This window comes from Aquarana catesbeiana, linkage group LG12 (assembly GCF_042186555.1).
Source record: "Aquarana catesbeiana isolate 2022-GZ linkage group LG12, ASM4218655v1, whole genome shotgun sequence".
NCBI lineage: Eukaryota > Metazoa > Chordata > Amphibia > Anura > Ranidae > Aquarana > Aquarana catesbeiana.
Window position 1 is genome coordinate 136792594 of NC_133335.1, and position 25784 is coordinate 136818377.

Sequence of the window (25784 nt, forward strand, 5' to 3'; positions counted from 1 at the left end):
TGGCTATCGGCAGTTTTCATTTCGGGAGTAGAGAATTGGCAGGCGGACTACTTGAGCCGCCAGCAGTTGCTCCCGGGAGAATGGTCCCTTCACCCAGACGTTTTTCTGGCTGTTTGCCAAAAATGGGGGACTCCGGGCGTAGATCTTCTGGCGTCCAGGTTCAACATGAAGTTGGTCAACTTTGTGTCCAGGACAAGGGATCCACTCGCATGCGGAACAGATGCGTTGGTGACCCCGTGGGATCAGTTCTCACTGATTTATGCATTCCCCCCTATTCAGTTGCTGCCACGACTTCTTTGCAGGATCAAAACTGGAAAGAAAGACGGTAATTCTTGTAGCCCCAGAATGGCCCAGAAGGTCCTGGTATGCAGAAATCGTAAAGATGGTGGCGGGGGATCCATGGTCCCTTCCACTACGTCCAGACTTATTCTCACAGGGGCCGATATTCCATCCTACCTTACAAACTAAATTTAACGGCTTGGCTATTGACACCCACATTCTGAAGAAACGTAGGCTATCGGGGTCAGTTATCTCTACCTTGATTAATGCAAGGAAGCCAGCTTCCAAAATCATATATTATAGAGTCTCGAGGGCTTATATTTCCTGGTGTGAATCCAAGGGTTGGCACACTCGGAAGTATAGCATAGTCAGAATTCTTACCTTTCTACAATTGGGGGTAGAGATGAAGCTGGCCTTAAGTACTATTAAGGGCCAAGTCTCCTGCCTTATCGGTCTTATTTCAAAGACCGCTTGCTTTGCATTCTTTGGTCTGGGTTTTTATGCAAGGGGTGATGCAGCTTAATCCGCCAGTTAGATCACCTTTGAACCCTTGGGACTTGAACTTAGTTTTGTCAGTGTTGAAAAAACAGCCTTTTGAACCAATACAGCATACTCCCTTAGTCCTTCTGACAAGGAAGTTAGTATTCTTGGTTGCTACATCCTTAGCAAGGAGGGTTTCGGAATTTGGCTGCTCTTTCTTGTAAAGAGCCATATTTCATTATTCACGAGGACAGGGTCGTGTTGCATCCCGGTCCAAGTTTTCTGCCTAAAGTGGTCTCAGGGTTTCACCTGAACCAAGATATTGTCCTACCATCGTTTTTTTCCAAAACCATGTTCTATAAAAGAGAAGTCACTACATTGTCTTGATGTGGTGAGAGCGGTCAAGGTCTGTTTAGAGACAACTGCTCAGATCCGGAAGACTGATGTCTTATTTGTGCTGCCAGAAGGTCCTAGGAAAGGACAAGCAGCGTCGAAATCCACTATTTCTAAGTGGATTCGGCAAGTTAGTTCAGGCTTATGGTTTAAAAGGCAAGTTTCCGCCTTTTCAAGTCAAGGCTCACTATACCAGAGCAGTTAGTGCTCAGATCTGTAAGGCCACAACTTGGTATTCAGTACATACATTCACCAGGTTTTATCAGGTGGATGTAAAAAGGCATGAGGATATCGCCTTTGGGCACAGCGTGCTGCAGGCAACAGTGTAGGTCCTCAAGACTGTGGGCACCCTGCGGGTTGTGTCTCCTTCCCCTCAAATAGCATTGCTATGGGATGTCCCATATAGTTAATACTATGGCTCTGTGTCCCGTGATGTACTCCAAGAAAAGGATTTTACAGGTAAGCTGTTATAAAAATCCTATTTTAAGTGTTAGATGGAGTGGAGAGGGATTAGAATGTTTGTCCACTTTTTTTATTGCTGTCTGTGCCCCCATTAAGGAGATTCACCCTCTCTATTTGTCCGGATTGCCATTACCGTTGAAAGTGAAAGTAAAAGAAATTCCCACATTTTGGGTTGTCCCCAAAAAAGTAATAGATGGGGAATCTTCCAATGGGAACACTAGTTCTGGTGACCTGGGGGTCCCCAAAGAAATCCCTTAATTTACAGGAATTTCCTCTCACTTCTTGTTTGGGTATAAGACAGGAAGTGAAGAGAAATCTCCGCAATGGGACACAGATGGTGAAAAATCTGACAGGTTATAACCCTCCCTTGCTATATCCAAAATGGAAAAAAAAGTTTTGCCTATAGTTCTACTTTAATGTTTCCCTGTTAAAATGCATTGAAAAAGTCCTAAATTCCCATTGTGTACTTTGTCACGTGGACATTTAGGATAATTCTGTGGGTTGTCTATTAATGATGTATTGTAATCTGATATAGTTTCTTAAATGTTTTGTGCTCTTTCTCCAGCTTCTAGCAGTGTTCCGGTTTTCTGTCCTCCTCATGGGTTATGCTGTGTTTCGTCTACGCCACTGGTGGGCCATTGCTGTAAGTGTTCAGTCATTCTAATGTAGTTAGTATCTACTTGTGAAAACCAAATTCAGATAAGTATTGAATGTGTGTGTGTATGTATGTATATGTGTGTGTATGTGTAAAATATATATATACAGTGGGGACGGAAAGTATTCAGACCCCCTTACATTTTACACTCTTTGTTATATTGCAGCCATTTGCTAAAATGAAAAAAGAATTTAAGTTAATTTTTTTCCTCGTTAATGTACACACAGCACCCCATATTGACAGAAAAACACAGAATTGTTGAAATTTTTGCAGATTTATTAACCACTTCAATACAGGGCACTTATACACCTTCCTGCCCAGACCAATTTTCAACTTTCAGTGCTGTCGCAGTTTGAATGACAATTGTGCGGTCATGCTACACTGTACCCAAACTAAATTTTTATAATTTTGTTCCCACAAATAGAGTTTGCTTTTGGTGGTATTTGATCACCTCTGCGGTTTTTATTTGTTGCTAAACAAATAAAAAAAGACCGAAAATTTTGAAAAAAATAAAAGTTTTGCTTTTGTTTCTGTTAAAAAAAATTGTAAATAAGTAAGTTTTCTCTTTCACTGATGGGCACTGATAAGGCGGCACTGATACGGCGGCACCGATGAGGTGGCACTGATGGGCACTGGTAGGCGGCACTGATGGGCATTGATAGGCGGCACTGATGGGCACTCATGGGTGGCGCTGGGTGGCACTGATGGGCACTGATAGGTGACACTGATGGGCACTGAAAGGCGGCACTGATGGACACTGATACGTGGCACTGATGGGCACTGATACGCAGCACTGATAGGCATCCCTGGTGGCACTGGCAGTGGGAGGCATTGGAATGGGCACTGATTGGCAGCTGCCTGGGCACACATTGGCAGCTGCCTGGGCACATATTGGTATTTCCCTGAGGGTCTAGGGGGCATACCTAGTGATCCAGTGTGGTGGCCATCCTGGTGGTCCTGGGCGGGATCCGAGGGGGGGCTGTGCTGATAATCAGCACAGACCCCCCCTGTCAGGAGAGCAGCCTATCAGCTCCCCTCTACTCGCGTAGTGAGGAAAAGCCGATCACCGGCTCTTCCTATTTACATCGTGATCAGCCGTGATTGGACACGGCTGATCACGTGGTAAAGAGTCTCCGTCAGAGACTCTTTACCTAGATCAAATATAGATGGGTGGTGCTGCACTAATCCTAAGTGAATAGACTAAAAACCTAGGGCATATAAATAAATTATAATCAAATCTTACATCACCAAAGTAAAATCAGTACAGGTGGTAAATGGCAATAGCCAAGAAAAAGGTAAACTAATAAAAATTGCAGCATAAACGTGAGAACGTGTTCATAGAAACCACATATTTAAAACATATCACCATAACACTTAACTCACTGACAATAAAAATAAAACCTCTTAATAAAGTGCATAAATAAAAAGTAAAACATGTGATTAACACTGTGTGCAAAGATAGACAGCTCATAAAGTGACAGAGTGCAGCAGTGTATCCAAATTAGTACAACATGGATCTCAAACAGGTCGAGCAACCATGTATTACATAATGTGAAAATGTGCAAAAATGCATCCAAACAAATGCAACAAAGGTATTCCAAAATAACATTCACAGTGCTCCACCAAAAAAGTCCTATTCATTCAAAAGAAAGTGGCAGCAACGTCCTAACATGCAATCGTTGCAATAATGGTGCTCAAATGGATCACATCATGTGCATCTTCGTGTACACACACACAAGTGGGTAGTGGCCCCTTACCTTGAGGTAATAGGGCAAAAGCATATGACCAAAAAGCCTTTAGTGGTGTCCACCTATGGGCTCCAGCGCATCCCTCACAATCCTAGATCCGGGGTAAGGTTCCCTCAGGTGTAGGGCAAGGGAGTATGTAAGATGACAAAGCAAGGAGGATCCCAATAGTGTAATTCCGTTTTAATAAAATAGTAATTTTTATTTAAAATAATGGGTACCGGAGGCGCGCAGCGGCTCAATATCCTGATCACGTCATATGACGTCCGGTCAGGATAATGAAACCACTTTGCCGCCGTCATTTTGCTATATGGCGGGCATCAAGTGGTTAAAAAAGAAAAACTGAAATCTGACATGGTCCTAAGTATTCAGACCCTTTGCTGTGACACTCATATATTTAACTCAGGTGCTGTCCATTTCTTCTGATCATCCTTGAGATGGTTCTACACCTTCATTTGAGTCCAGCTGTGTTTGATTATACTGATTGGACTTGATTAGGAAAAACACACACCTGTCTATATAAGATCTTACAGCTCACAGTGCATGTCAGAGCAAATGAGAATCATGAGATCAAAGGAATTGCCTGAAGAGCTCAGAGACAGAATTGTGGCAAGGCACAGATCTGGCCAAGGTTACAAAAAATTTCTGCTGCACTTAAGGTTCCTAAGAGCACAGTAGCCTCCATAATCCTTAAATGGAAGACGTTTGGGATGACCAGAATCCTTCCTAGAGCTGGCCGTCCGGCCAAACAGATATCGGGGGAGAAGAGCCTTGGTGAGAGAGGTAAAGAAGAACCCAAAGATCACTGTGGCTGAGCTCCAGAGATGCAGTCGGGAGATGGGAGAAAGTTGTAGAAAGTCAACCATTACTGCAGCCCTCCACCAGTCGGGGCTTTATGGCAGAGTGGCCCGACGGAAGCCTCTCCTCAGTGCAAGACACATGAAAGCCCACATGGAGTTTGCTAAAAAAAACACCTGAAGGACTCCAAGATGGTGAGAAATAAGATTCTTTGGTCTGATGAGACCAAGATAGAACTTTTTGGCCTTAATTCTAAGCGATATGTGTGGAGAAAGCCAGGCACTGCTCATCACCTGTCCAATACAGTCCCAACAGTGAAGCATGGTGGTGGCAGCATCATGCTGTGGGTGGTGTTTTTCAGCTGCAGGGACAGGACGACTGGTTGCAATCGAGGGAAAGATGAATGCGGCCAAGTACAGGGATATCCTGGATGAAAACTTTCTCCAGAGTGCTCAGGACCTCAGACTGGGCCGAAGGTTTACCTTCCAACAAGACAATGACCCTAAGCACACAGCTAAAATAACGAAGGAGTGGCTTCACAGCAACTCCGTGACTGTTCTTGAATGGCCCAGCCAGAGCCCTGACTTAAACTCAATTGAGCATCTCTGGAGAGATTGGCTGTCCACCAACGTTTACCATCCAACCTGACAGAACTGGAGAGGATCTGCAAGGAGAAATGGCAGAGGATCCCCAAATCCAGGTGTGAAAAACTTGTTGCATCTTTCTCAAAAAGACTCATGGCTGTATTAGATCAAAAGGGTGCTTCTACTAAATACTGAGCAAAGGGTCTGAATACTTAGGACCATGTGATATTTCAGTTTTTCTTTTTTAATAAATCTGCAAAAATGTCAACAATTCTGTGTTTTTCTTTCAATATGGGGTGCTGTGTGTACATCAATGACGAAAAAAATGAACTTCAATGATTTTAGCAAATGGCTGCAATATAACAACAAAGAGTGAAAAATGTAAGGGGGTCTGAATACTTTCCGTCCCCACTGTGTGTGTGTGTGTGTGTGTGTGTGTGTATATATTATTTATTTTTTATTTCAGGTACTTATATAGCGCCGTCAATTTACATAGCGCTTTACATATACATTGTACATTCACATCAGTCCCTACCCTCAAGGAGCTTACAATCTAAGGTCCCTAACTCACATTCATACATACTAGGGACAATTTAGACAGGATCCAATTAACCTACCAGCATGTCTTTGGAGTGTAGGAGGAAACCGGAGTACCCGGAGGAAACCCACGCAGGCACAGGGAGAACATGCAAACTCCAAGCAGGTAGTGTCCTGGTTGGGATTCGAACCAGTGACCCTTCTTACTGCTAGGCAAGAGTGCTACCACTACACGTGTGTGTGTGTGTGTGTGTGTATACACAGTATGTCAACCCTCTTGGGCATGGAGTTCACTAGAGCTTACAATTTGCCACTGGCGTCTTCTTCCACTCCTCCATTACCACATCACGGAGCCGGTGGATGTTAGAGACCTTGCGCTCCTCCACCTTCCATTTGAGGATGCCCCACAGATGCTCGCTAGGGTTTAGGTCTGAAGACATGCTTGGCCAGTCCATCACCTGTAGCCTCAGCTTCTTTAGCAAGGCAGTGGTCGTCTTGGAGGTGTGTTTGGGGTCGTTATTATGTTGGATTAAAGTCCTTAGTCTGCTTGTCTTCAGAAAACTGTTTGTGGGCTTTCTTGTGCATCATCTTTAGAAGAGGCTACTTCTGGGGCAACAGTCACACAGACCAATTTGATGCAGTGTGCGGCGTATGGTCTGAGCACTGACAGGCTGACCCCCCATCTCTTCAACCTCTGCAGCAATGCTGGCAGCACTCATACGTCTATTTCCCAAAGACAACCTCTGCATATGACACTGAGCACGTGCACTCTTCTTTGGTCAACCATGGCGAGGCCTGTTCTGAGTGGAACCTGTCCTGTTAAACCACTGTATGGTCTTGGCCACCATGCTGCAGCTCAGTTTCAGGGTCTTGCAATCATCTTGTAGCCTAGGCCATCTTTATGTAGAGCAACAATTCTTTTTTCTTTATCATACATCATGGGACACAGAGCCACAGTAATAATTTTTTGGGTTATATGGCACCTTCAGGTGGTGGACACTGGCACACCCTAAACACGAAGTTCAATTTCCCATATAACCCCTCCCCTAACTGGGAGTACCTCAGTTTTTTTGCCAGTGTCTTAGGTGTTGGTCACGAGTAAAGATGTGCTGTGCTGAGCTCCGCTGGAATATTCCTTACTGGGGCAAGCCATGCAACCGGATGAAGAAACAAGGTTTTGCCTGTAACGCTTCTCTTTTTAGAGAGCTGGACCCCGGGAACCAGTATTTGTTTTTTTCAGCCATATACTTTTTACAGGCCCAGGGCTGTGGATCCCCCGATTAAAAAAAGGGGCCCAGTCCCTGAAGGTTTTCTAAACTGAGCCCACCGTGAGAGGTGAAGATTGGGTCTGTTACCACAGAACCCTGCAGCTGGATAAGGTAAGGGAGATTGCTAAGGAATTTTTCAAATTCTTGTGGGTTTTCTCCTTTAAAGTAAATGTTGCTATGCCTATAGTCAGGGCTGTCAGGAGCACGTACCTGTTCCATGCTTGTCAGTCTCGCCTCTGTGTACAAGCTGCATGCTTCCTCCAGCCCAGACTCCAGGTAAAGTAGAGGGAAAGGGGAGCCATCTCCTCCTAGGAATGTCCCCCCACCTGGATAGCTTTCCTCAAGGCAGTAGGAGCATGGCGTCAAATGGCAGTGTGCCGCACCACTCCTGCCGCCATTACAGCGGTTCCCATGGGCAGCTCTCCTCCTCCCCCAGCCCTCCTCCATGCGGTCCAGACAGGATCGGAGCCCACTCGCGTGGGAAAACGCTCTATTTTAAAATAGATGGGGGGGCACGATGGGAGGTCGAAGGAAGGGGATGGGGCTTAGCGGCATTGGCGCGATTTAGCGTCCACAACGCAGGCTGCATAGCTATAAAATGCACCTTTTTTCAGGTGCATACAGCTAGGAGGGACACAGAGCAGACGGGTGGCATGTGAGTGAGTGACACAGGCATTCCCAGGCATGTTTACTTTAAGCATCAGGCTGAGCTTAATAGCAGCGGCAGTTGCTGGACTATTGCTCAGTAGTGGGTGCATTTTTTTTTTTTTTTGGTGGTACCTCTACGTTTGTGCTCGGCACTATGACCAGAGGAGGTGACACAAGGGGTCGCCCTCAGGTCCTAAGGACCCTCCCTCTGCAACATTATCCCGTACTAAGGAGGCTGGTCAGAGTGAGCCATCAGGGTCATCGAGCTGCAATTGCTTCCGACACTTCAGCCCCTGTCTATATAACTGAGCAGGTTTTTTCCTCAGCTCAGATCAGTGGCTTTAATCACGTCTTCACAGAGTGGAAGAAAACGCATTAGGTCCCCTTCTACCACCAGGATCCCCAAACGGAGGAACTGTGGGAGGGGGAAGATGAATCCCCCTCGGGACCGTGAACAGGCTGATTATTGCTCTTCCGAGGAATCAAGTGGGGAAGGACCTTCTTCGGCTTCACATGCTGAGAAGTTGCTGGTGCATTCTCTTGCTGAAATGGTCCGCGCCACATTTAAGCTACCCTTAAAGAAGTCGTTGAAGAGCCCACTTCCTGTTTGGGTTCACTAAAGCCCCCGCAAGCCTTGCGTGCCTTTCCTGTCCATTCATTACTAGAAAAGCTTATGTATTCTGAGTGGAGTCACCCAGATAAGCACTTTTTTCCTCCTAAGAAGTTTTCAACACTTTATCCTATGGAGGAAAAATTCACTAAGATGTTTAGTATACAAGCAATTGACGCTGCTATATCCTCTGTGAAAAAAAATTTGACTTGTCCGGGTTGAGTAATTTTTGTTTAATCGGTTGATTCACTGGTTGTCCCAGGCGCTGTCTCAATGTGTATTTGCGGCCTTAAATTGTAATGTACTGCTTTTCAATAAATCTTTTGGAAAATCAAAAAAAAAAAAAAAAGTTTGACTTGTCCAGTTGACAATATGCAAATGCTTAGGGATCCAGCTGATAAAAAATTGGAATTCCTCTTAAAAAATATTTTCTCCCTGGCAGGTTCTGTGGCTCAACCTACAGTGGCAGCAATTGGGGTATGTAAATCCTTGAGAGACCACTTGAAACAGGTGCTCAAGGTGTTCCCTGAACAGCAGGTCCGGGAATCAGCTGAGCTGCTAGCAGCTTTGTGCTTTGCAATTGACGCAATCAGAGATTCTATTCTTCAAACCTCTCGCCTTATGCTTGGGTTGGTACATATGCTTAGAATCTTATGGTTAAAAGGTTGGTCAGCCGAAGTGCCATGCAAGAAGCTCCTGGCTTGTTTTCCTTTTCGCTGTGAAAAGCTGTTTTGGGAGGATTTGGACAAATATATCAAAAAAATATCAAGTGGGAAAAGTACCCTTTTGCCAGTTAAGAACAAGAGTAAACGTCCCTCATTTAAACGGGTTCTTTCTCCAGTGACAGGGGCATCAGCCTCCAGGCAGTCACGGCGGCCTCCACCGTCAGGTTCAAGAGGTAAACTTCAGGGTCAACCCCAGGGACAAAAGAAGTCCTGGGGCAGGAAGCCTGCTAGACAGAACGCTAAAGCCTCTTTATGAAGGGGCGCCCCCGCTCGTTCGAGTGGGGGGAAGAGTTCTGCAGTTCTCAAAGTCTGGCAGGAAGAATTTCGGGACAGATGGGTGGTCTCCACAATGGCCTTTAGATTACAAGCTAGAGTTCCGAGACTTTCCGTCTCCTCGCTTCCTCGGGTCAAATGTCCCCAAAGATCCAGAGAAAAAGAAGTCTCTCTTTCTAGCATTAGACCGACTTTTGCTGTAAAAGGTCATCATGGTGGTTCCTGTGGAAGAGCAGGGGTCAGGGTTTTATGCAAACCTTTTCATGGTACCAAAACCAAATGGGGATGTCAGGCCCATTCTAGATCTCAAAGATCTAAATCGATTCCTGAACATTCGCTCTTTTCACATGGATTCAATCCGATCAGTAGTATCTATCCTACAAGGGGGAGAGCTTCTGGCATCAATCGACATCAAGGATGCATACCTGCATGTACCTTTTTTTTTTCCCTGCTCACCAGAAGTATCTGCGTTTCAAAGTAGAAAGACTTCATTTTCAGTTTGTAGCCTTGCCTTTCGGTCTAGCTACTGCACCTCAGGTGTTTACAACACTTCTGGCCCTTCGCTTGGCTAAGTTAAGGACTCAAGGTATAACAATAATAGCATACCTGGATGACCTGCTCTTAATAGACCGGTCGGTAGTCTCCTTGGACCAAAACATGGTCACCACAGTCAACTACCTGGAATACCTAGGTTGGGTTATCAACCTAGAGAAATCTTCTTTAAAGCCAGTAAGAAGATTAGAGTACTTGGGTCTGGTCATAGATACAGCCCAGAAGAAGGTGTTTTTAACCCCAGGCAAAGATCAGCGCCATAAGGAGCTTGTCCAAGGGGTCAAGGAAAAGAAGGGTTCTTCCATTCGCCTTTGTATGAAGTTGTTGGGGAAGAATGGTAGCTTCATTCGAAGCAGTTCACTATGCTTAGTTTCATTCGAGACTGCTGCAAAACAGTATCCTATCGGCCTGGAACAAGAAAATTCAGGCACTAGATTTTCCAATGCGTTTGTCGCCAAAAGTGCGCCACAGCCTCAGTTGGTGGAGGATATCCGAAAATGTGCAGAAGGGGAAATCATTCTTACCGGTCTGTCTAAGGAAAATGATCCAGAACCAGGACCTTGCCCATCAACCTTCTAGAAATTCGGGCGGAGCATCTAGCCCTAAGGGCCTGGACATTCAGGTTGCAGAATTCTCCTGTCAGGATTTAATCCGACAATGCCAAAGCAGTGGCTTATATCAATCACCAAGGGGGCACCAGAAGTCAGGCAGCCCAGGGAGAGGTAAACCATAGGCTAACCTGGGCAGAAAAACATGTCGTGCATTTCGGCAATCTTGATTCCAGGGGTAAAGAACTGGCAGGCAGACTACTTAAGTCGCCAGCAGTTGTTCCCGGGGGAATGGTCCCTTCTGACATCTTCCTGGCTATATGCCAAAGATGGGGGATCCCGGATGTAGATCTGTTTGCATCCAGGTTCAACAACAAAGTCGACAACTTTGTGTCAAGAACAAGGGATCCACTCGCATGTGGAACAGATGCATTGGTGACCCTGTGGGATCAGTTCTCACTGATTTATGCATTCCTTCCTATTCTGCTGCTACCTCGACTTCTTCGCAGGATCAAGTGAGAAAGGAAGTCAGTAGTTCTTGTGGCCCAGAAGATCTTGGTATGCAGAAATAGTAAAGATGGTGGTAGGGGCCTCTACCACCATATCCAGACCTGCTATCACAGGGAACAGTGTTCCATCCTATTTTACAAACGCTAAATTTAACTGTTTGGCTATTGAAACCCACATTCTATGGAATTGTGGGCTTTCAGGCTCAGTGATTCCTACCTTGATTAATGCAAGGAAGCCAACTTCCAGAGTCATTAATTATAGAGTCTGGAAGGCATATGTTTCTTGGTGTGGATCCAGGGGTTGGCATCCTAGGAAGTATGTCATAGGTAGAATTCTTGCCTTTCTGCAAATAGGGCTAGAGATGAAACTGGCCTTGAGTACTATCAAGGGCCAGGTCTCGGCCTGATCAGTATTGTTTCAGCGTCCGCTTGCTTCACATTCTTTGATCCGAAGCTTTATACAGGGGGTAACGTGGCTTAATCCACCGGTTAAGGCACCCCTGAACCCTTGGGACTTGAATTTAGTTCTGTCGGCATTACAAAAACAGCCTTTTGAGCCGATACAACATATTCCTTTGAGACTTTTGACAAGGAAGCTAGTTTTTCTGGTAGCCATTTCTTCTGCAAGAAGGGTATCAGAGTTGGTGGCTCTTTATTGTAAAGAGCCATATTTATTCATTCACAAGGATAAAGTAGTATTGCGCCCTCATCCTAGCTTTCAGCCAAAGGTGGTTTCAGGTTTTCACCTAAACCAGGATTTCTTTATCGCACATTATGGGACACAGAGCCTTAAGTAATTACTTAATGGGTTATAGGCCACCTTCAGATGTTGACACTGGTAAACCCAGTCAAAGGAAGTTTACTCCCTATATAACCCCTCCTCCTTCCAGGAGCACATCAGTTTTTTCGCCAGTGTCTAAGATGTTGGTCATGAGTGAAGAAGTGCTATGAGGAGTTTCAGGAGGGATCCATGCTGGATTTAAATTCCTCCATAAAAAGAAGCCGGATCCATCCAGAAGTGCCACTGAGCCCAAAGATGGATAGTACCTCGGACTTTGTATCTGAAGCACGAGGTTTTGCCTGTAATGCCTCTCTTTGTAGGGCTGGACCCCAGGAACCCAGGGTTTAGGTCTTGTTACATTACCTCAATCTTCCCGATGGGGTGCTTGTACATGGCCCAAGGCAGTTGGACCCCCGTTTTTACGTACCCGACCGCCGAGATGGGTGAAAGTTGGATTTTCTGTTAATTCAGCAAAATCCTGCGGCGAGGACAAGGTAAGGGAAGAAAACATCTGCATTTTCTTTCATTTAAGGAAAAAATTTTGTCATGCCTTAAAATCTCCACTAGATGGAGTCTATGCACTCTGTTGTCTTACTGTTTGCTCAGTTCCATGTCTGGCTGCACAGCGTGTGGAAGGAGATTTTGCAAGGTAAAAACAAATCTGCAGAAAATGTCTTTTTACTGCCCCTGATGGGACCAAAGGGTTAGGGAGACATCAGCGCACCCCCTTACATCACCCCCCCCCCCCCCCCCTGCCGTGGGGGATGCGGAAGGTCCCGCTATTTTACCGCTATAGTTTGTTACTGTAGGCTGTATTTTTACACAGGTCTGTGCCTCACTGCAAGAGGCTCTGCCGCCCCTCCCCCCCATGTTAGGTAAAACGCAGCGCTCAGGCGCGGGAAACATTTTAAATAAAAAAGGAGGCGGAATTTTTTCGGAGGGGGCGGGGCCTAACGCAGGTGCCATGAAACGTCGACGAGGATGCACGGCAGACTAATAACAGATAAATACAGGTGTGTCAGTCTCTCCTCTGCTGATGAGGAGGAAACAAGCTACCTGCACACAGGGACAAACGAGCTGTGGGACACGTATGGGTTGCAAAACTGGCATTCCTGATACAGGAAGGACACTTTTTCCAGCACTAGGCTGAACTTTATAGCAGCTTTAAAAGTCATGACTATTTTTAGCGATTTAGTGCAATTTTTATAGCACCTCTGTTTTTGTACTTGGGACTATGCCTGCCAAAAAAGACACCACAAAAGCCAAAAGAGTAAAGGTTTCGCCCCCAGGCATTGGGATTTCCAGCTGTATTTCCATGCTGTCATCCTCGCCTGAATTACCAATTATGGCAACTCAGTGGGAGCCATTGGAGCAAATTGATGGTGCAGCTGCCTCTCACATCTCAGCACCTGCATACGTAACTAAAGATGCCCTTTCCTCCTCCCTTCAGGGTCTGGAAAAAAGATTGGCGGCTTTAATCGCATCCTCCATTCAAATGGATAGGAAGCATACTAGGTCCCCCTCCCCCGCTTCAGCTTTGCAAGGGGAACAGTGGGCACACGATGAGGTTTTACCCTGAATCGATCAGGAAGAGAAACAAACCGATGATTCTTCTGCAGAAGAAGAAACAACGGTAGATGAACCCTTTTCAGCTTCTCAGTCTGAAAAATTGCTGATACAATCTCTTACAGAAATGGTTTGTTCCACTTTCATGCTGCCTCTAACAGTCTCATGAAAACTTGGCTTCTTCCTTAGGTTCTTTAAAACCTTCTCATTCTTTGCATGCGTTTCCTGCACATGCATTACTTGAACAGCTTATTTTTGTGGAATGGGATAAACCGGATAAACATTTTCTCCCTCCTAAGAGGTTTTCAATTCTCTATCCTCTGGAGGAGAAATTCTCCAAAAAATGGAAAGTACCAGCAATTGACTCTGCGATTTCCAATGTGAATAATAACTTGTCCTGTAGACAATGCACAGATGCTTAAGGATCCAACAGATAAGAAGTTGGAATCCCTGCTAAAATCTGCTTTTTCTATAGCGGGTGCCGTCACTCAGCCCACAGTCACCACGATAGGCGTCTGCCAATCCCTAAAGGACCAATTTAAACAGGCCCTTAGAGAGCTTCCTACACAACAAGCTCGGGATTTGGCTGAACTACCTAAGGCATTATGTTTTGCCATAGATGCCATTAAAGACTCTATTCACCAGGCATCCCACCTTACACTTATGCTTGTACATATGCACAGAATCCTGTGGTTGAAAAATTGGTCAGCTGAAACACCATTTAAAAACCTCCTAACTGGGTTCCCTTTTCATGGGGAGCAACTGTTTGGAGAAGACTTGGATAAATATATCAAGACAATTTTTGCTGGGAAAAGTACTTTTCATTATCGTACATCATGGGACACAGAGCCTTAAGTAATTACGTAATCGGTTATGGGCCAACTTCAGGTGTTAACACTGGTACACCCAATCAAGGAAGTTCACTCCCTATATAACCCCTCCTCCTTCCAGGAGCACATCAGTTTTTTCGCCAGTGTCTAAGGTGTTGGTCACGAGTGAAGATGTGCTCTGAGGAGCTCCAGGAGGGATCCATGCTGGATTTAAAAAACTTCCACAACTGGATCCATCCACGCCACTGCGGCCACAGGATGGTACCCGGGCTTCGCATAAGAAGATCTAGGTTTTGCCTGTAACGCTTCTCTTTGAGGGCTGGACCCTAGGAACCAGGACTCTTTTTGGTCTTGCTACATTACCTAAAGTTGTCCTGAGGTGTGCTATACAGGTCCAAAGGAGTGGAACCCCTATTAAAAGGAACCTGGTCTTTGAAGGTTTAACTACGCTGCCCGCCGTGATGGGTGAAGTTTGGATGTGCTATTATAGCAGTATCCTGCAGTAAGGATAAGGTAAGGGGTGAAGCCTAGGAACTGTAAAAAGTCCACCTATGCTTTTTCTCCTCTATATATAGAGGAAGTATATTACACTTACCTCTTGTGCGATGCCTTTTTCAGCAGCTCTGTGTCCGGCTATAGTAGCAGGTGTGGTCCCAGCAGCCAGAGGGGTTTTCTTAATTGAACAGATGGTGTTCCTCTGCTGAGGGATCTAAAGGGGGTACAGCAGTAGTTTATGAACATACAAAAACAGCCATTTGCATTTTTTGTAAAAAGTGAAGTCTTCATTTTAAAATTGTGAGCCTAACAAACACTGCTGACATAAATTCCCCTCCCTACCCCTCCTGGAGAGATGCGGTAACAGCTTCCACTGTTTGTATTATCAGACTTGCCCTTGTTGAGCCTGGACAGGCATTCAGTCCCTCTATAGCATTGCAGTCTCTAAAAGTCTGGCAACCATCGCAGCCGGCGCCGCCTCCTCCCCTTCGGGTCTGCATCTGCACCTGGTGTGAATCCAAGGGAGATATATCATAGGCAGAATTCTCGCTTTTCTACAATTAGGCGTAGAGATGAAGTTGGCCTTGAGTTCTATTAAGGGCCAAGTCTCAGCCTTATCAATTTTATTTCAAAAACCGCATTCTTAGTCCGGGGTTTTATACAAGAGGTGATGCGGATTAGTTCGCCAGTTAACCACTTCAGCCCCGGAAGGATTTACCCCCTTCCTGACCAGAGCACTTTTAACATTTGGCACTGCGTCGCTTTAACTGCTAATTGCGCGGTCATGCAATGCTGTACCCAAACGAAATTTGCATCCTTTTCTTCCCACAAATAGAGCTTTCTTTTGATGGTATTTGATCACCTCTGCGGTTTTTATTTTTTGCGCTATAAACGGAAAAAGACCGAAAATTTTGAAAACAATGACATTTTCTACTTTTTGTTATAAAAAAAATAAAAACTCAATTTTAGTCATACATTTAGGCCAAAATATATTCGGCCACATGTCTTTGTTAAAAAAAATGTCAATAAGCGTATATTTATTGGTTTGCGCAAAAGTTATAGCGTTTACAAACTAGGGTACATTTTCTGTAATTTACACAGCTTTTAGTTTATGACTGTCATTTCTTGAGGTGCTAAAATGGCAGGGCAGTACAACCCCCCCCAAATGACCCCATTTTGGAAAGTAGACACCCCAAGGAAATTGCTAAGAGGCATGTTGAGCCCATTGAATATTATTTTTTTGTCCCAAGTGATTGAATAATGACAAAAAAAAAAAATTACAAAAAGTTGTCACTAAATTATATATTGCTCACACAGGCCATGGGCATATGTGGAATTGCACCCCAAAATACATTCAGCTGCTTCTCCTGAGTACGGGGATACCCCATGTGTGGGACTTTTTGGGAGCCTAGCCGCGCACGGGGCCCGAAAACTAATCACCGCCTTCAGGATTTGTAAGGGCGTAAATTTTTGATTTCACTCCTCACTACCTATCACAGTTGTGAAGGCCATAAAATGCCCAGATGGCACAAAACCCCCCCAAATGACCCCATTTTGGAAAGTAGACACCCCAAGCTATTTGCTGAGAGGCATGTTGAGTCCATGGAATAGTTTATATTTTGACACAAGTTGCGGGAAAGTGACAATTTTTTTTTTTTTTTGCACAAAGTTGTCACTAAATGATATATTGCTCACACAGGCCATGGGCATATGTGGAATTGCACCCCAAAATACATTTAGCTGCTTCTCCTGAGTATGGTGATTCCACATGTGTGGGACTTTTTGGAAGCCTAGCCGCGTACGGGGCCCCGAAAACCAATCACCGCCTTCAGGATTTCTAAGGGTGTAAATTTTTGATTTCACTCTTCACTGCCTATCATAGTTTCGGAGGCCATGGAATGCCCACAAACCCCGCCCCAAATGACCCCATTTTGGAAAGTAGACACCCCAAGCTATTTGCTGAGAGGCATGGTGAGTATTTTGCACCTCTCGTTTGTTTTTGGAAATGGAGAAAGACAAGAAGAAAAAAAATTTTTTTTCTTTTTTCAATTTTCAAAACTTTGACAAAAAGTGAGGTCTGCAAAATACTCACTATACCTCTCAGCAAATAGCTTGGGGTGTCTACTTTCCAAAATAGGGTCATTTGAGGGGGGTTTGTGCCACCTGGGTATTCCATGGCCTCCGAAACTGTGATAGGCAGTGAAGAGTGAAATCAAAAATTTACGCCCTTAGAAAGCCTGAAGGCGGTGCTTGGTTTTCGGGGTCCCGTGCGCGGCTAGGCTCCCAAAAAGTCTCACACATGTGGTATCCCCGTACTCCGGAGAAGCAGCGGAATGTATTTTGGGGTGTAATTTCACATATTCCCATGGCATGTTTGAGCAATATATCATTTAGTGACAACTTTGAGCAAAAAAAAAAAAAAATTGTCTTTTTCCCGCAACTTGTGTCACAATATAAAATATTCCATGGACTCAACATGCCTCTCAGCAAATAGCTTGGGGTGTCTACTTTCCAAAATGAGGTCGTTTGGGGGGGGTTTGAACTGTCCTGGCATTTTATGCACAACATTTAGAAGCTTATGTCACACATCACCCACTCTTCTAACCACTTGAAGACAAAGCCCTTTCTGACACTTTTTGTTTACATGAAAAAATTATTTTTTTTTGCAAGAAAATTACTTTGAACCCCCAAACATTATATATTTTTTTAAAGCAAATGCCCTACAGATTAAAATGGTGGGTGTTTCATTTTTCTTTTTCACACAGTATTTGCGCAGCGATTTTTCAAATGCATTTTTTTGGGAAAAAACACACTTTTTAAAATTTTAATGCATTAAAACACACTATATTGCCCAAATGTTTGATGAAATAAAAAAGATGATCTTAGGCCGAGTACATGGATACCAAACAAGACATGCTTTAAAATTGCGCACAATGCAGTTGCAGTTGCAGTGGCAACAAAAAAAATGCATTTTTAAAAGCCTTTACAGGTTACCACTTTAGATTTACAGAGGAGGTCTACTGCTAAAATGACTACCCTCGATCTGACCTTTGCGGTGATACCTCACATGCATGGTGCAATTGCTGTTTACATTTGACGCCAGACCGACGCTTGCGTTCGCCTTAGCGCGAGAGCAGGGGGGGACAGGGGTGCTTTTTTTTTTTTTTTTTTTTTTTTTTTTTTTTTCCCTTTATTATTTTTTTGCTTTTTTATCTTATTTTTAAACTGTTCCTTTCATTTTTTTTTTTTTTTTTTTAAATCATTTTTATTGTTATCTCAGGGAATGTAAATATCCCCTATGATAGCAATAGGTAGTGACAGGTACTCTTTTTTGAAAAAATTGGGGTCTATTAGACCCTAGATCTCTCCTCTGCCCTCAAAGCATCTGACCACACCAAGATCGGTGTGATAAAATGCTTTCCCAATTTCCCAATGGCGCTGTTTACATCCGGCGAAATCTAAGTCATGAAATGCTCGCAGCTTCCGGTTTCTTAGGCCATAGAGATGTTTGGAGCCACTCTGGTCTCTGATCAGCTCTATGGTCAGCTGGCTGAATCACCGGCTGCATTCTCAGGTTCCCTGTTGAGACAGGAGAGCCAGAGAAAAACACGGAAGACGGTGGAGGGGGGGGGGAATTCCCTCCCACTGCTTGTAAAAGCAGTCTAGAGGCTAATTAGCCGCTAGGATTGCTTTTACATGAAAGCTGACCGCTGGCTGAAAAGAATGATACCAAGATGATACCTAAACCTGCAGGCATCGTTCTGGTATAACCACTCAAAGTCGTGAATTGCCTACCTGAAGACAAAAAAATGGTTAACAATAAAGCACAGTAAACGGTAAAGTATAAAAAATTGCATACCTGAAAAGCAAACATGATAAAACATAATAACAATAAAACATTGCAGAATAGAATACAGTAAAAAAGAGCAGAACAATAGAGAGAGAGAGAGAACAATGAAACGACAACTATTTTTTAAAAATTTTCTATATTTTTTTGCGTTTTTTTTTTTTTTTTTTACACTTTTTTTTTGTAACTAACTTTTATAACTGTAACCAGTTCCAGGTTCGGGTCTCTCAAAATGCGATGGCATCTTGGGAGACCCTGTGAAAGTTTGCCTAGTCTGTGCAATGCTGTACCCTATGCTAATACTCAACTAGTGTATGGTAGCGTTCAAAACATTCACCAATGCAAAGACCAGGATTATTAGGACAGGAGGGACAATAATAGCGGGTGTCACGCCTATATCCGCACTTGCTGCAGACACAACATCTTTTTTGGGGGGGTTCGTTGGGTAGGGGTACTCGGGAGGACATAAAAATGCCTCTTATGCAGCCGACTGCATTTGGTTGGGGATGTGAATGGGGAAAGTACGGGTGCTGCAGAAGCAGCTGGTTCCCAATTAGGATTGGCGAATGCAGCAGTATGGGCACGACGGGCCTGTTTGTCTTCTTCTTGGTGGCAGCGGGACACTACTTGTGCTTGCCACCTCACCAGCTTGAACTGCACTTATGGGACTCGCCACGTCACCAAGTGTTACTGCAGTGCTGGTTTGACTACGACCGGGGTGTACTAGGCTGCTGGTGCTTGCCAGTTCACCAAAACGCTACCATAAAAACTGTTAGCGATTGCAGGGATCAGGCCTGACTCTGCGAACGATGCAGTTATGCGTTTAGTGTTTTGTAAGTGACAGTGATCGATCGATACTGCACTTGGGTGGGCTGGGCTGGGCCGGGCGGAGGGGCAAAAAGCAGGTGCTAGCAGGTATCTGGGCTGATCCCGCTAACACTGCATTTTTGGGAACCCTAAACTGCTAGGGATGCTAGTATAGATCTGATCGGATCAGATATTGATCCGTTCAGATACTATACCACTAAGGGAGGTGTACGGTGCGTGCGTGGGTGTTAACGGTACTGGTGCTATTCTGATGCTGCCTGGGGCGACGCATACCACCGCCGGGCAATCAGGGGGCTAAACCTTTATTCGGTAATAAACGGCGGGTGCCCTGACACTATAAAAAATAAACAAACTAACCAGCGTCACCCGTCACAGTTATACGGTGATCACTGGTGAAAGGGTTAACTAGGGGGCAATCAAGGGGTTAAAACCTTTATTAGGTAGTATATGGGGGTCCCTGACGCTATAAAACGCTGACGGCGAACCTAAATATTTACCTCCCTAACTAGCGTCACCAGTGACACTAATACAGCGATCAGAAAAATGATCACTTAGTAACACTGGCGACGGGGGGTGATCAATGGGTTAAAACTTTATTAGGGGGGGTTAGGGGGGTATCCTAGACCTAAAGGGGGCTAATACCAACTGCCCTACCACACTAACTGTGACAGACACTAATGCAGTAATCAGAAAAAAAACTGCTTGGTGTCAGTGTGACGGGGGGGGATCGGGGGTGTATTGTGTGCCTGGCGTGTTCTACTGTATGTGTGTGTGTTAGTGCACTCACATTGAAGTCTTCTCTTCTCGGCGCCGGAACAGAAAATACAGAGCTGAGGAGAGATGACATCATTTCCTCAGCAGAGGAATGATCCCATTGGCTGGGAGCGATCGCGAGTGGGGGGGCCACGAATGGATGGCCTCCCCCTCACCTCCGATCGCCGGGGGACAAACACCGACCGCCTCGGGCACCCGGGGGGGTCCGATTGGACCCCCCGCCCGCGGGAGGCAGATCACGTACAGGTACGTCATTCTGCCTCAGTATATCTGCGTGAGGCGGTCGGCAAGTTGTTAAATCACCTTTAAGCCCTTGGGTCTTGCATTTAATTTTGTCAGTGTTACAAAAACAGCCATTTGAAGCAATACAGCATATTCCCTTAGTCCTTCTGACAAGGATCTATAGAATGCAGCGCTAAAAATAGCAACTGATGGAAAGTCCAAAAGAACCAAAAGGTGGGGGTAATCCAATCACCAGCTATGGTGCGTATATGGGGGAGCACGGCTGCAGCGTTCAGCGTGCTGGTGTCAACCTGCCTCTGAAGACATCCGTTGTGATGAAACATGTCAGGCAGGTTGACACCAGCACGCTGAACGCTGCAGACGATCGTTTTATTTGATGCATGCAATCTTAACTGTAAGTTACTACAATAAATTTGTTTCAATTTATTAAGGGCTTAACTATTGGTCACTTATTTTCTCCATTGAGTGTTTTCTGATCATGAATTTGAAGTCCTGCTTCTGCTGTGAAATCTGGGAGAAATTAATAGAAGGAGAATTCCACCTGGATAGTGCTGCTTCTTAATGGATGAGGGGTTCCAGCGAGCTGAATGTGCCGTATGAGCCTGGGAATATTTTCACATGCCTATCTTTTACAGTTATCTGGTAAGCAGACTACCTTATCACGTGGTGCCGAGTGCTCCCCCATATACGTACTATAGCTGGTGATTGGATTACCCCCACCTTTTGGCTCTTTTAGACTTTCCATCAGTTGCTATTTTTTGCGCCGCATTCTATAGATTTTGGACTTTTGTGTTTGGATATCAACCAACTATGCTGGCTGCTTGTATTCATTAGTCGTTTACAGATTAGCGCAGATTCTTTTCTTGAATATGTACCTTCTGACAAGGAAGCTGGTATTTTTGGTTGCTATATCCTCAGCAAGGAGGTATTTGGAATTGATTGCTCTTTCCTGTAAAGAGCCATATTTGATTATTCATGAGGACAGAGTGGTGTTACGCCCTCGTCCAGGCTTTTGCCGAAAGTGGTTTCAGGTTTTCACCTGAACCAAGATATTGTCCTGCCATCGTTTTTTCCAAAACCATGTTCCAGGGAAGAAAAGTCACTACATTGTCTTGATGTGGTGAGAGCAGTGAGAATCTTTTTAAAGACAACTGCTCAGTTTCTTAAGACTGATGTCTTATGTATTCTGCCAGAGCATCCTAAGAAGGGACAGATAGCGCCGAAATCCACTGTCGCTAAGTGGATTCGGCAAGTTCTAATTCAAACTTATAATTAAGAGGTAAAATTCCCCCTTTTCACGTTAAAGCGCACTCTACCAGGGCGGTTAGTGCTTCTTGGGCAGTGCGTCACCAGGCCTCCATGGCTCAGATCTGTAAGGCCGCAACTTGGCCTTCAGTGCATACATTCACAAAAATGTTATCAGGTGGATGTAAGGAGGTATGAGGATATCGCCTTTTGGGCGCAGTGTGCTGCAGGCAGCAGTACAAGTCCGCAAGTCCGGGGTACCCTGCGGGTTGTCTCTCCATCCCCTCAAGTAACATTGCTATTGGACGTCCCATTAAGTAATTACTTAAGGCTCTGTGTCCCATGATGTATGATGTACGAGAAAGAAAATAGGATTTTCTTTCTCGTACATCACGGGACACAGAGCCTCAGTAATCACTGATGGGTTATATAGGGTATCACTAGGTGATTGGACACTGGCACACCCTAAACAGGAAGTTCAACCCCCTATATAATCCCTCCCCTTACAGGGATACCTCAGTTTTTTCGCCAGTGTCTTAGGTGTTGGTCACGTGTAAAGATGTGCTGTGCTCCAAAGGGAATATCCTATACTGGGGCAAGCCATGCGAACCGGATCCATTTCAAGGTGTCCTTTCTAGGCCGAATTGGATGGTACCCGGGCCTCGTGTCCAAAGAAACGAGGTCTTACCTGTAACGCTTCTCTTTTTAGAGAGCTGGACCCCGGGATCCAGTATTTGGTTTTTCTAGCCATATCCCTGGCGGGGTGCTTTATGGGCCCAGAACTGCAGATCCCCCTTTTCTAGGAGGCCCCAGTCTCTAGGTTTTCCAAAAACTGAGCCCACCGTGAGAGGTGAAGATTGCGTCTGTATAACAGAACCCTGCAGCTGGATATAAGGTAAGGGAGATTCCTCAAAATTTTTTAATTCTAGTAGGTTTCTCCTTTAAGTAAATGTATGCTATGCCTATTGTTGCCACTGGGGGCTGCTAAGAGCACATACCTTCACATGCTTGATTTGTCTGTCTCGGTGTTCATGCTGCACAGCTCTTCCAGCCGAGCTCCAAGTAGGATGGGATGGGGGGGCTCTTTCTCAGGGATATTCCCCTCCAAGATTAGGGGGGCCGCGGTGGCCTGAAAGGCGGTAGGCTACCGCCGCCGCCGCTTCTATTGGCATATCCCATCATCTGCCGGCCTCTCTCCTTCCTCCTCCACCCCAGCCTGCCCTCCATGCTTGTCCCGAAGGATCGGCTTGCGCGGGAAAGCGCACGTTTTTGTAAAAAACGAGGAGGGGGGCAGGAAGGGTGGTTAGAGGAGGGGGGGCGGAGCGTTAACGCGACGTCTGGCGTGCCTAGACGCCCACATCGCTGGCTGCACAGGCTATAAAAAGCACACTTTTTCAGGTGCACACAGCCTATGGAGGGACACAGAGCTGACGGTCGCATGTAAGGTGGGACACAGGCATTCTCCCAGGCAGCATTTACTTAGGAACATTTGACTGGGCATTGGTAGCAGCGACAGTTGCTGTACTACATCGCTCAGCAGTCAGTGTTTTCTTTGTGTGACCACCTTGTTGCTTTGCACTATGGGTAGAAGAGGTACAAATACCCCAAAAACCATAGGCTCTAGGGGATCTCCCTCAGGCTCTGAGGACCCCCCTTCTGCAGCGTCTTCCCCCTGAAGGACCTGGGATGGTTGGCCAGGGAGAGCCGTCGGGGTCAGGGGCTGCATCTGCTTCTAGCACTTCAGCCCCTGTATACATTACGCAGGAGTTTTTTTCCTCAACCATTAATGGACTAGAGGAAAGATTAATGGCCTTAATCGCATCTTCACTCAGTGGAAGAAAACGCACTAGGTCTTCCTCTGTTACCCAGGACCCTCAAGCTGAGGAACTCTGAGAAAAAGGAGAAGAATCCCTTTCAGAGGATCGGGATGGGACTGATGATTCCTCTTCTGAGGAATCAAGTGGAGATGGACCCTCTTCAGCTTCTCAGGATGAGAAGGTGTTAGTACAGATCCTTGCTGGATTGGTCCGCTCCACATTTAAATTACCCGTATCTGAGTCAGTTAAAGAACCCTCCTCTTCTTTGGGTTCACTGAAGCCTCCTCAAACAACACATGCTTTTTCTGTTCATAATTTACTAGAAAAGCTCATTTATTCTGAGTGGGATCACCCAGATAAACGTTTTTTTCCGCCTAAAAAGTTTTCAACACTTTATCCTATGGAGGAAAAGTTTACAAAGATGTGGGGGATACCGGCTGTTGACGCCTCCATTTCCTCCGTGAATAAAAGTGTGACTTGTCCTGTAGACAATGCTCAGATGCTCAGGGATCCAGTTGATAAAAAGATGGAATCCCTGTTAAAAAATATTTTTTCCTTAGCGGCTTCAGTAGCTCAACCTACAGTGGCAGCGATCGGAGTCTGTCAATGCTTGAGAGACCATGTTAAGCAGGTCCTCAAAGTTCTACCTGAACAGCAGGCCCCAGGGGTTGGCTAACGTTCCAGCGGCCTTATGTTTTGCTGTTGACGCTATCAGAGATTCTATCATCCAAACCTCTCGCCTTTCACTTGTGTTGGTGCATATGCGTAGAATTTTATGGTTGAAAAATTGGTCAGCCGAAGCACCATGTAAGAAGCTTCTGGCTGGATTTCCATTTCGTGGGGCTAGGCTGTTTGGAGAGGATTTGGACAACTATATCCAAAGGATCTCTAGTGGGAAAAGCACTCTCTTACCTGTTAAGAAAAGGAGTAAGCGTCCCTCTTTTAAATGGGCTCTTTCCCCCAGTGCCAGGAGCATCAGCCTCCAGGCAGTCGCGACGGCCTCCTCCGTCAGGTCCAAGAAATAAATTTGAGAGTCGACCCCAGGGACAAAAGAAGTCCTGGGGGAAGAAGCCTACTAGACAAGACGCTAAAGCCTCTTTATGAAGGAGTGCCCCTGCTTGCTCGGGTGGGGGGAAGACTGCTACAGTTCTCAAAGCTCTGGCAGGAGGATATCCAGGACAGATGGGTAATCTCCACGGTAACTCTAGGTTACAAACTGGAGTTCCAAGAATTCCCCTCTCCTCGTTTCCTCAGTTCAAATGTTCCCAGAGATCCAGAGAAAAAGCAGTCGCTCCTTCTAGCATTGGAGCGACTATTGTCGCAAAAAGTCATCGTGGTGGTTCCCACGGAAGAACAAGGATTGGGATTTTATTCCAACCTCTTTACGGTTCAAAAACCAGATCCATCCTGGATCTAAAGGATCTAAATCGATTCCTAAGGATTCAATCCTTTCGCATGGAATCAATTCAGTCAGTAGTCTCCATCCTACAGGGAGGAGCATTTCTGGCATCAATAGACATCAGGGATGCGTATCTGCATGTACCCATTTTTCCTGCTCATCAAAAGTACTTGCGCTTCAAAATAGAAGGACGCCATTTTCAGTTTGTGGCCCTGCCTTTTGGGCTAGCCACTGCACCTCGAGTGTTTACAAAGATCTTGGCTCCTCCTCTGGCCAGATTAAGGGCTCAGGGTATAACTGTCCTAGCATACCTAGACGACCTGCTCTTGATAGACCGGTCGGTAGCCGGTTTAGGCGGGAACTTGATGGCCACAGTCAACTACCTGGAACACCTAGGTTGGAATCTCAACCTAGAAAAGTCTTTCTTAAAACCAGTAAGAAGACTAGAGTATTTGGGCCTGGTCATAGACACAAGCCAGGAGAAGGTATTTTTACCTCAGACAAAGATCAGTGCCTTAAGAGAGCTGATTCAGGTAGTCAGGACCAAAAAGGGTCCTTCTGTCCGTCTTTGTATGAGGCTGCTGGGAAAGATGGTGGCTTCATTCGATGCAGTTCCCTTTGCTCAGTTTCATTCAAGACTGCTGCAACACAGTATCCTATCTGCTTGGAACAAGAAGGTACAGGCATTAGATTTTCCGATGCACCTGTCTCGTGCAGTGCGTCAGAGCCTCAGTTGGTGGTTAATACCCGAAAGCCTGCAGAAAGGGAAATCCTTTTTACCGGTTACCTGGACGGTGGTAACAACGGATGCCAGTCTTTCGGGTTGGGGAGCAGTTCTGGAACAGTCTGTGGTCCAGGGGGAATGGTCCGAAATCGAGAAGACCTTACCCATC

General features: G+C 45.4%; 1 protein-coding gene across 4 annotated transcripts in view; it reads left to right on the top strand.

Moving 5' to 3' along the window:
- STARD3 (StAR related lipid transfer domain containing 3) overlaps positions 1-25784 on the top strand; it is a 152646-nt gene that overhangs the window by 15247 nt on the left and 111615 nt on the right. For all 4 annotated transcript variants that reach the window (XR_012236931.1, XM_073608357.1, XM_073608355.1 and 1 more), the window contains one exon: positions 2180-2257. Coding sequence is in view for 3 of the 4 variants with exons in the window: in XM_073608357.1 (XP_073464458.1) it covers positions 2180-2257 (78 nt within the window). In the remaining variant the exon portion in view is untranslated. The remainder of the gene's footprint in view (positions 1-2179; positions 2258-25784) is intronic.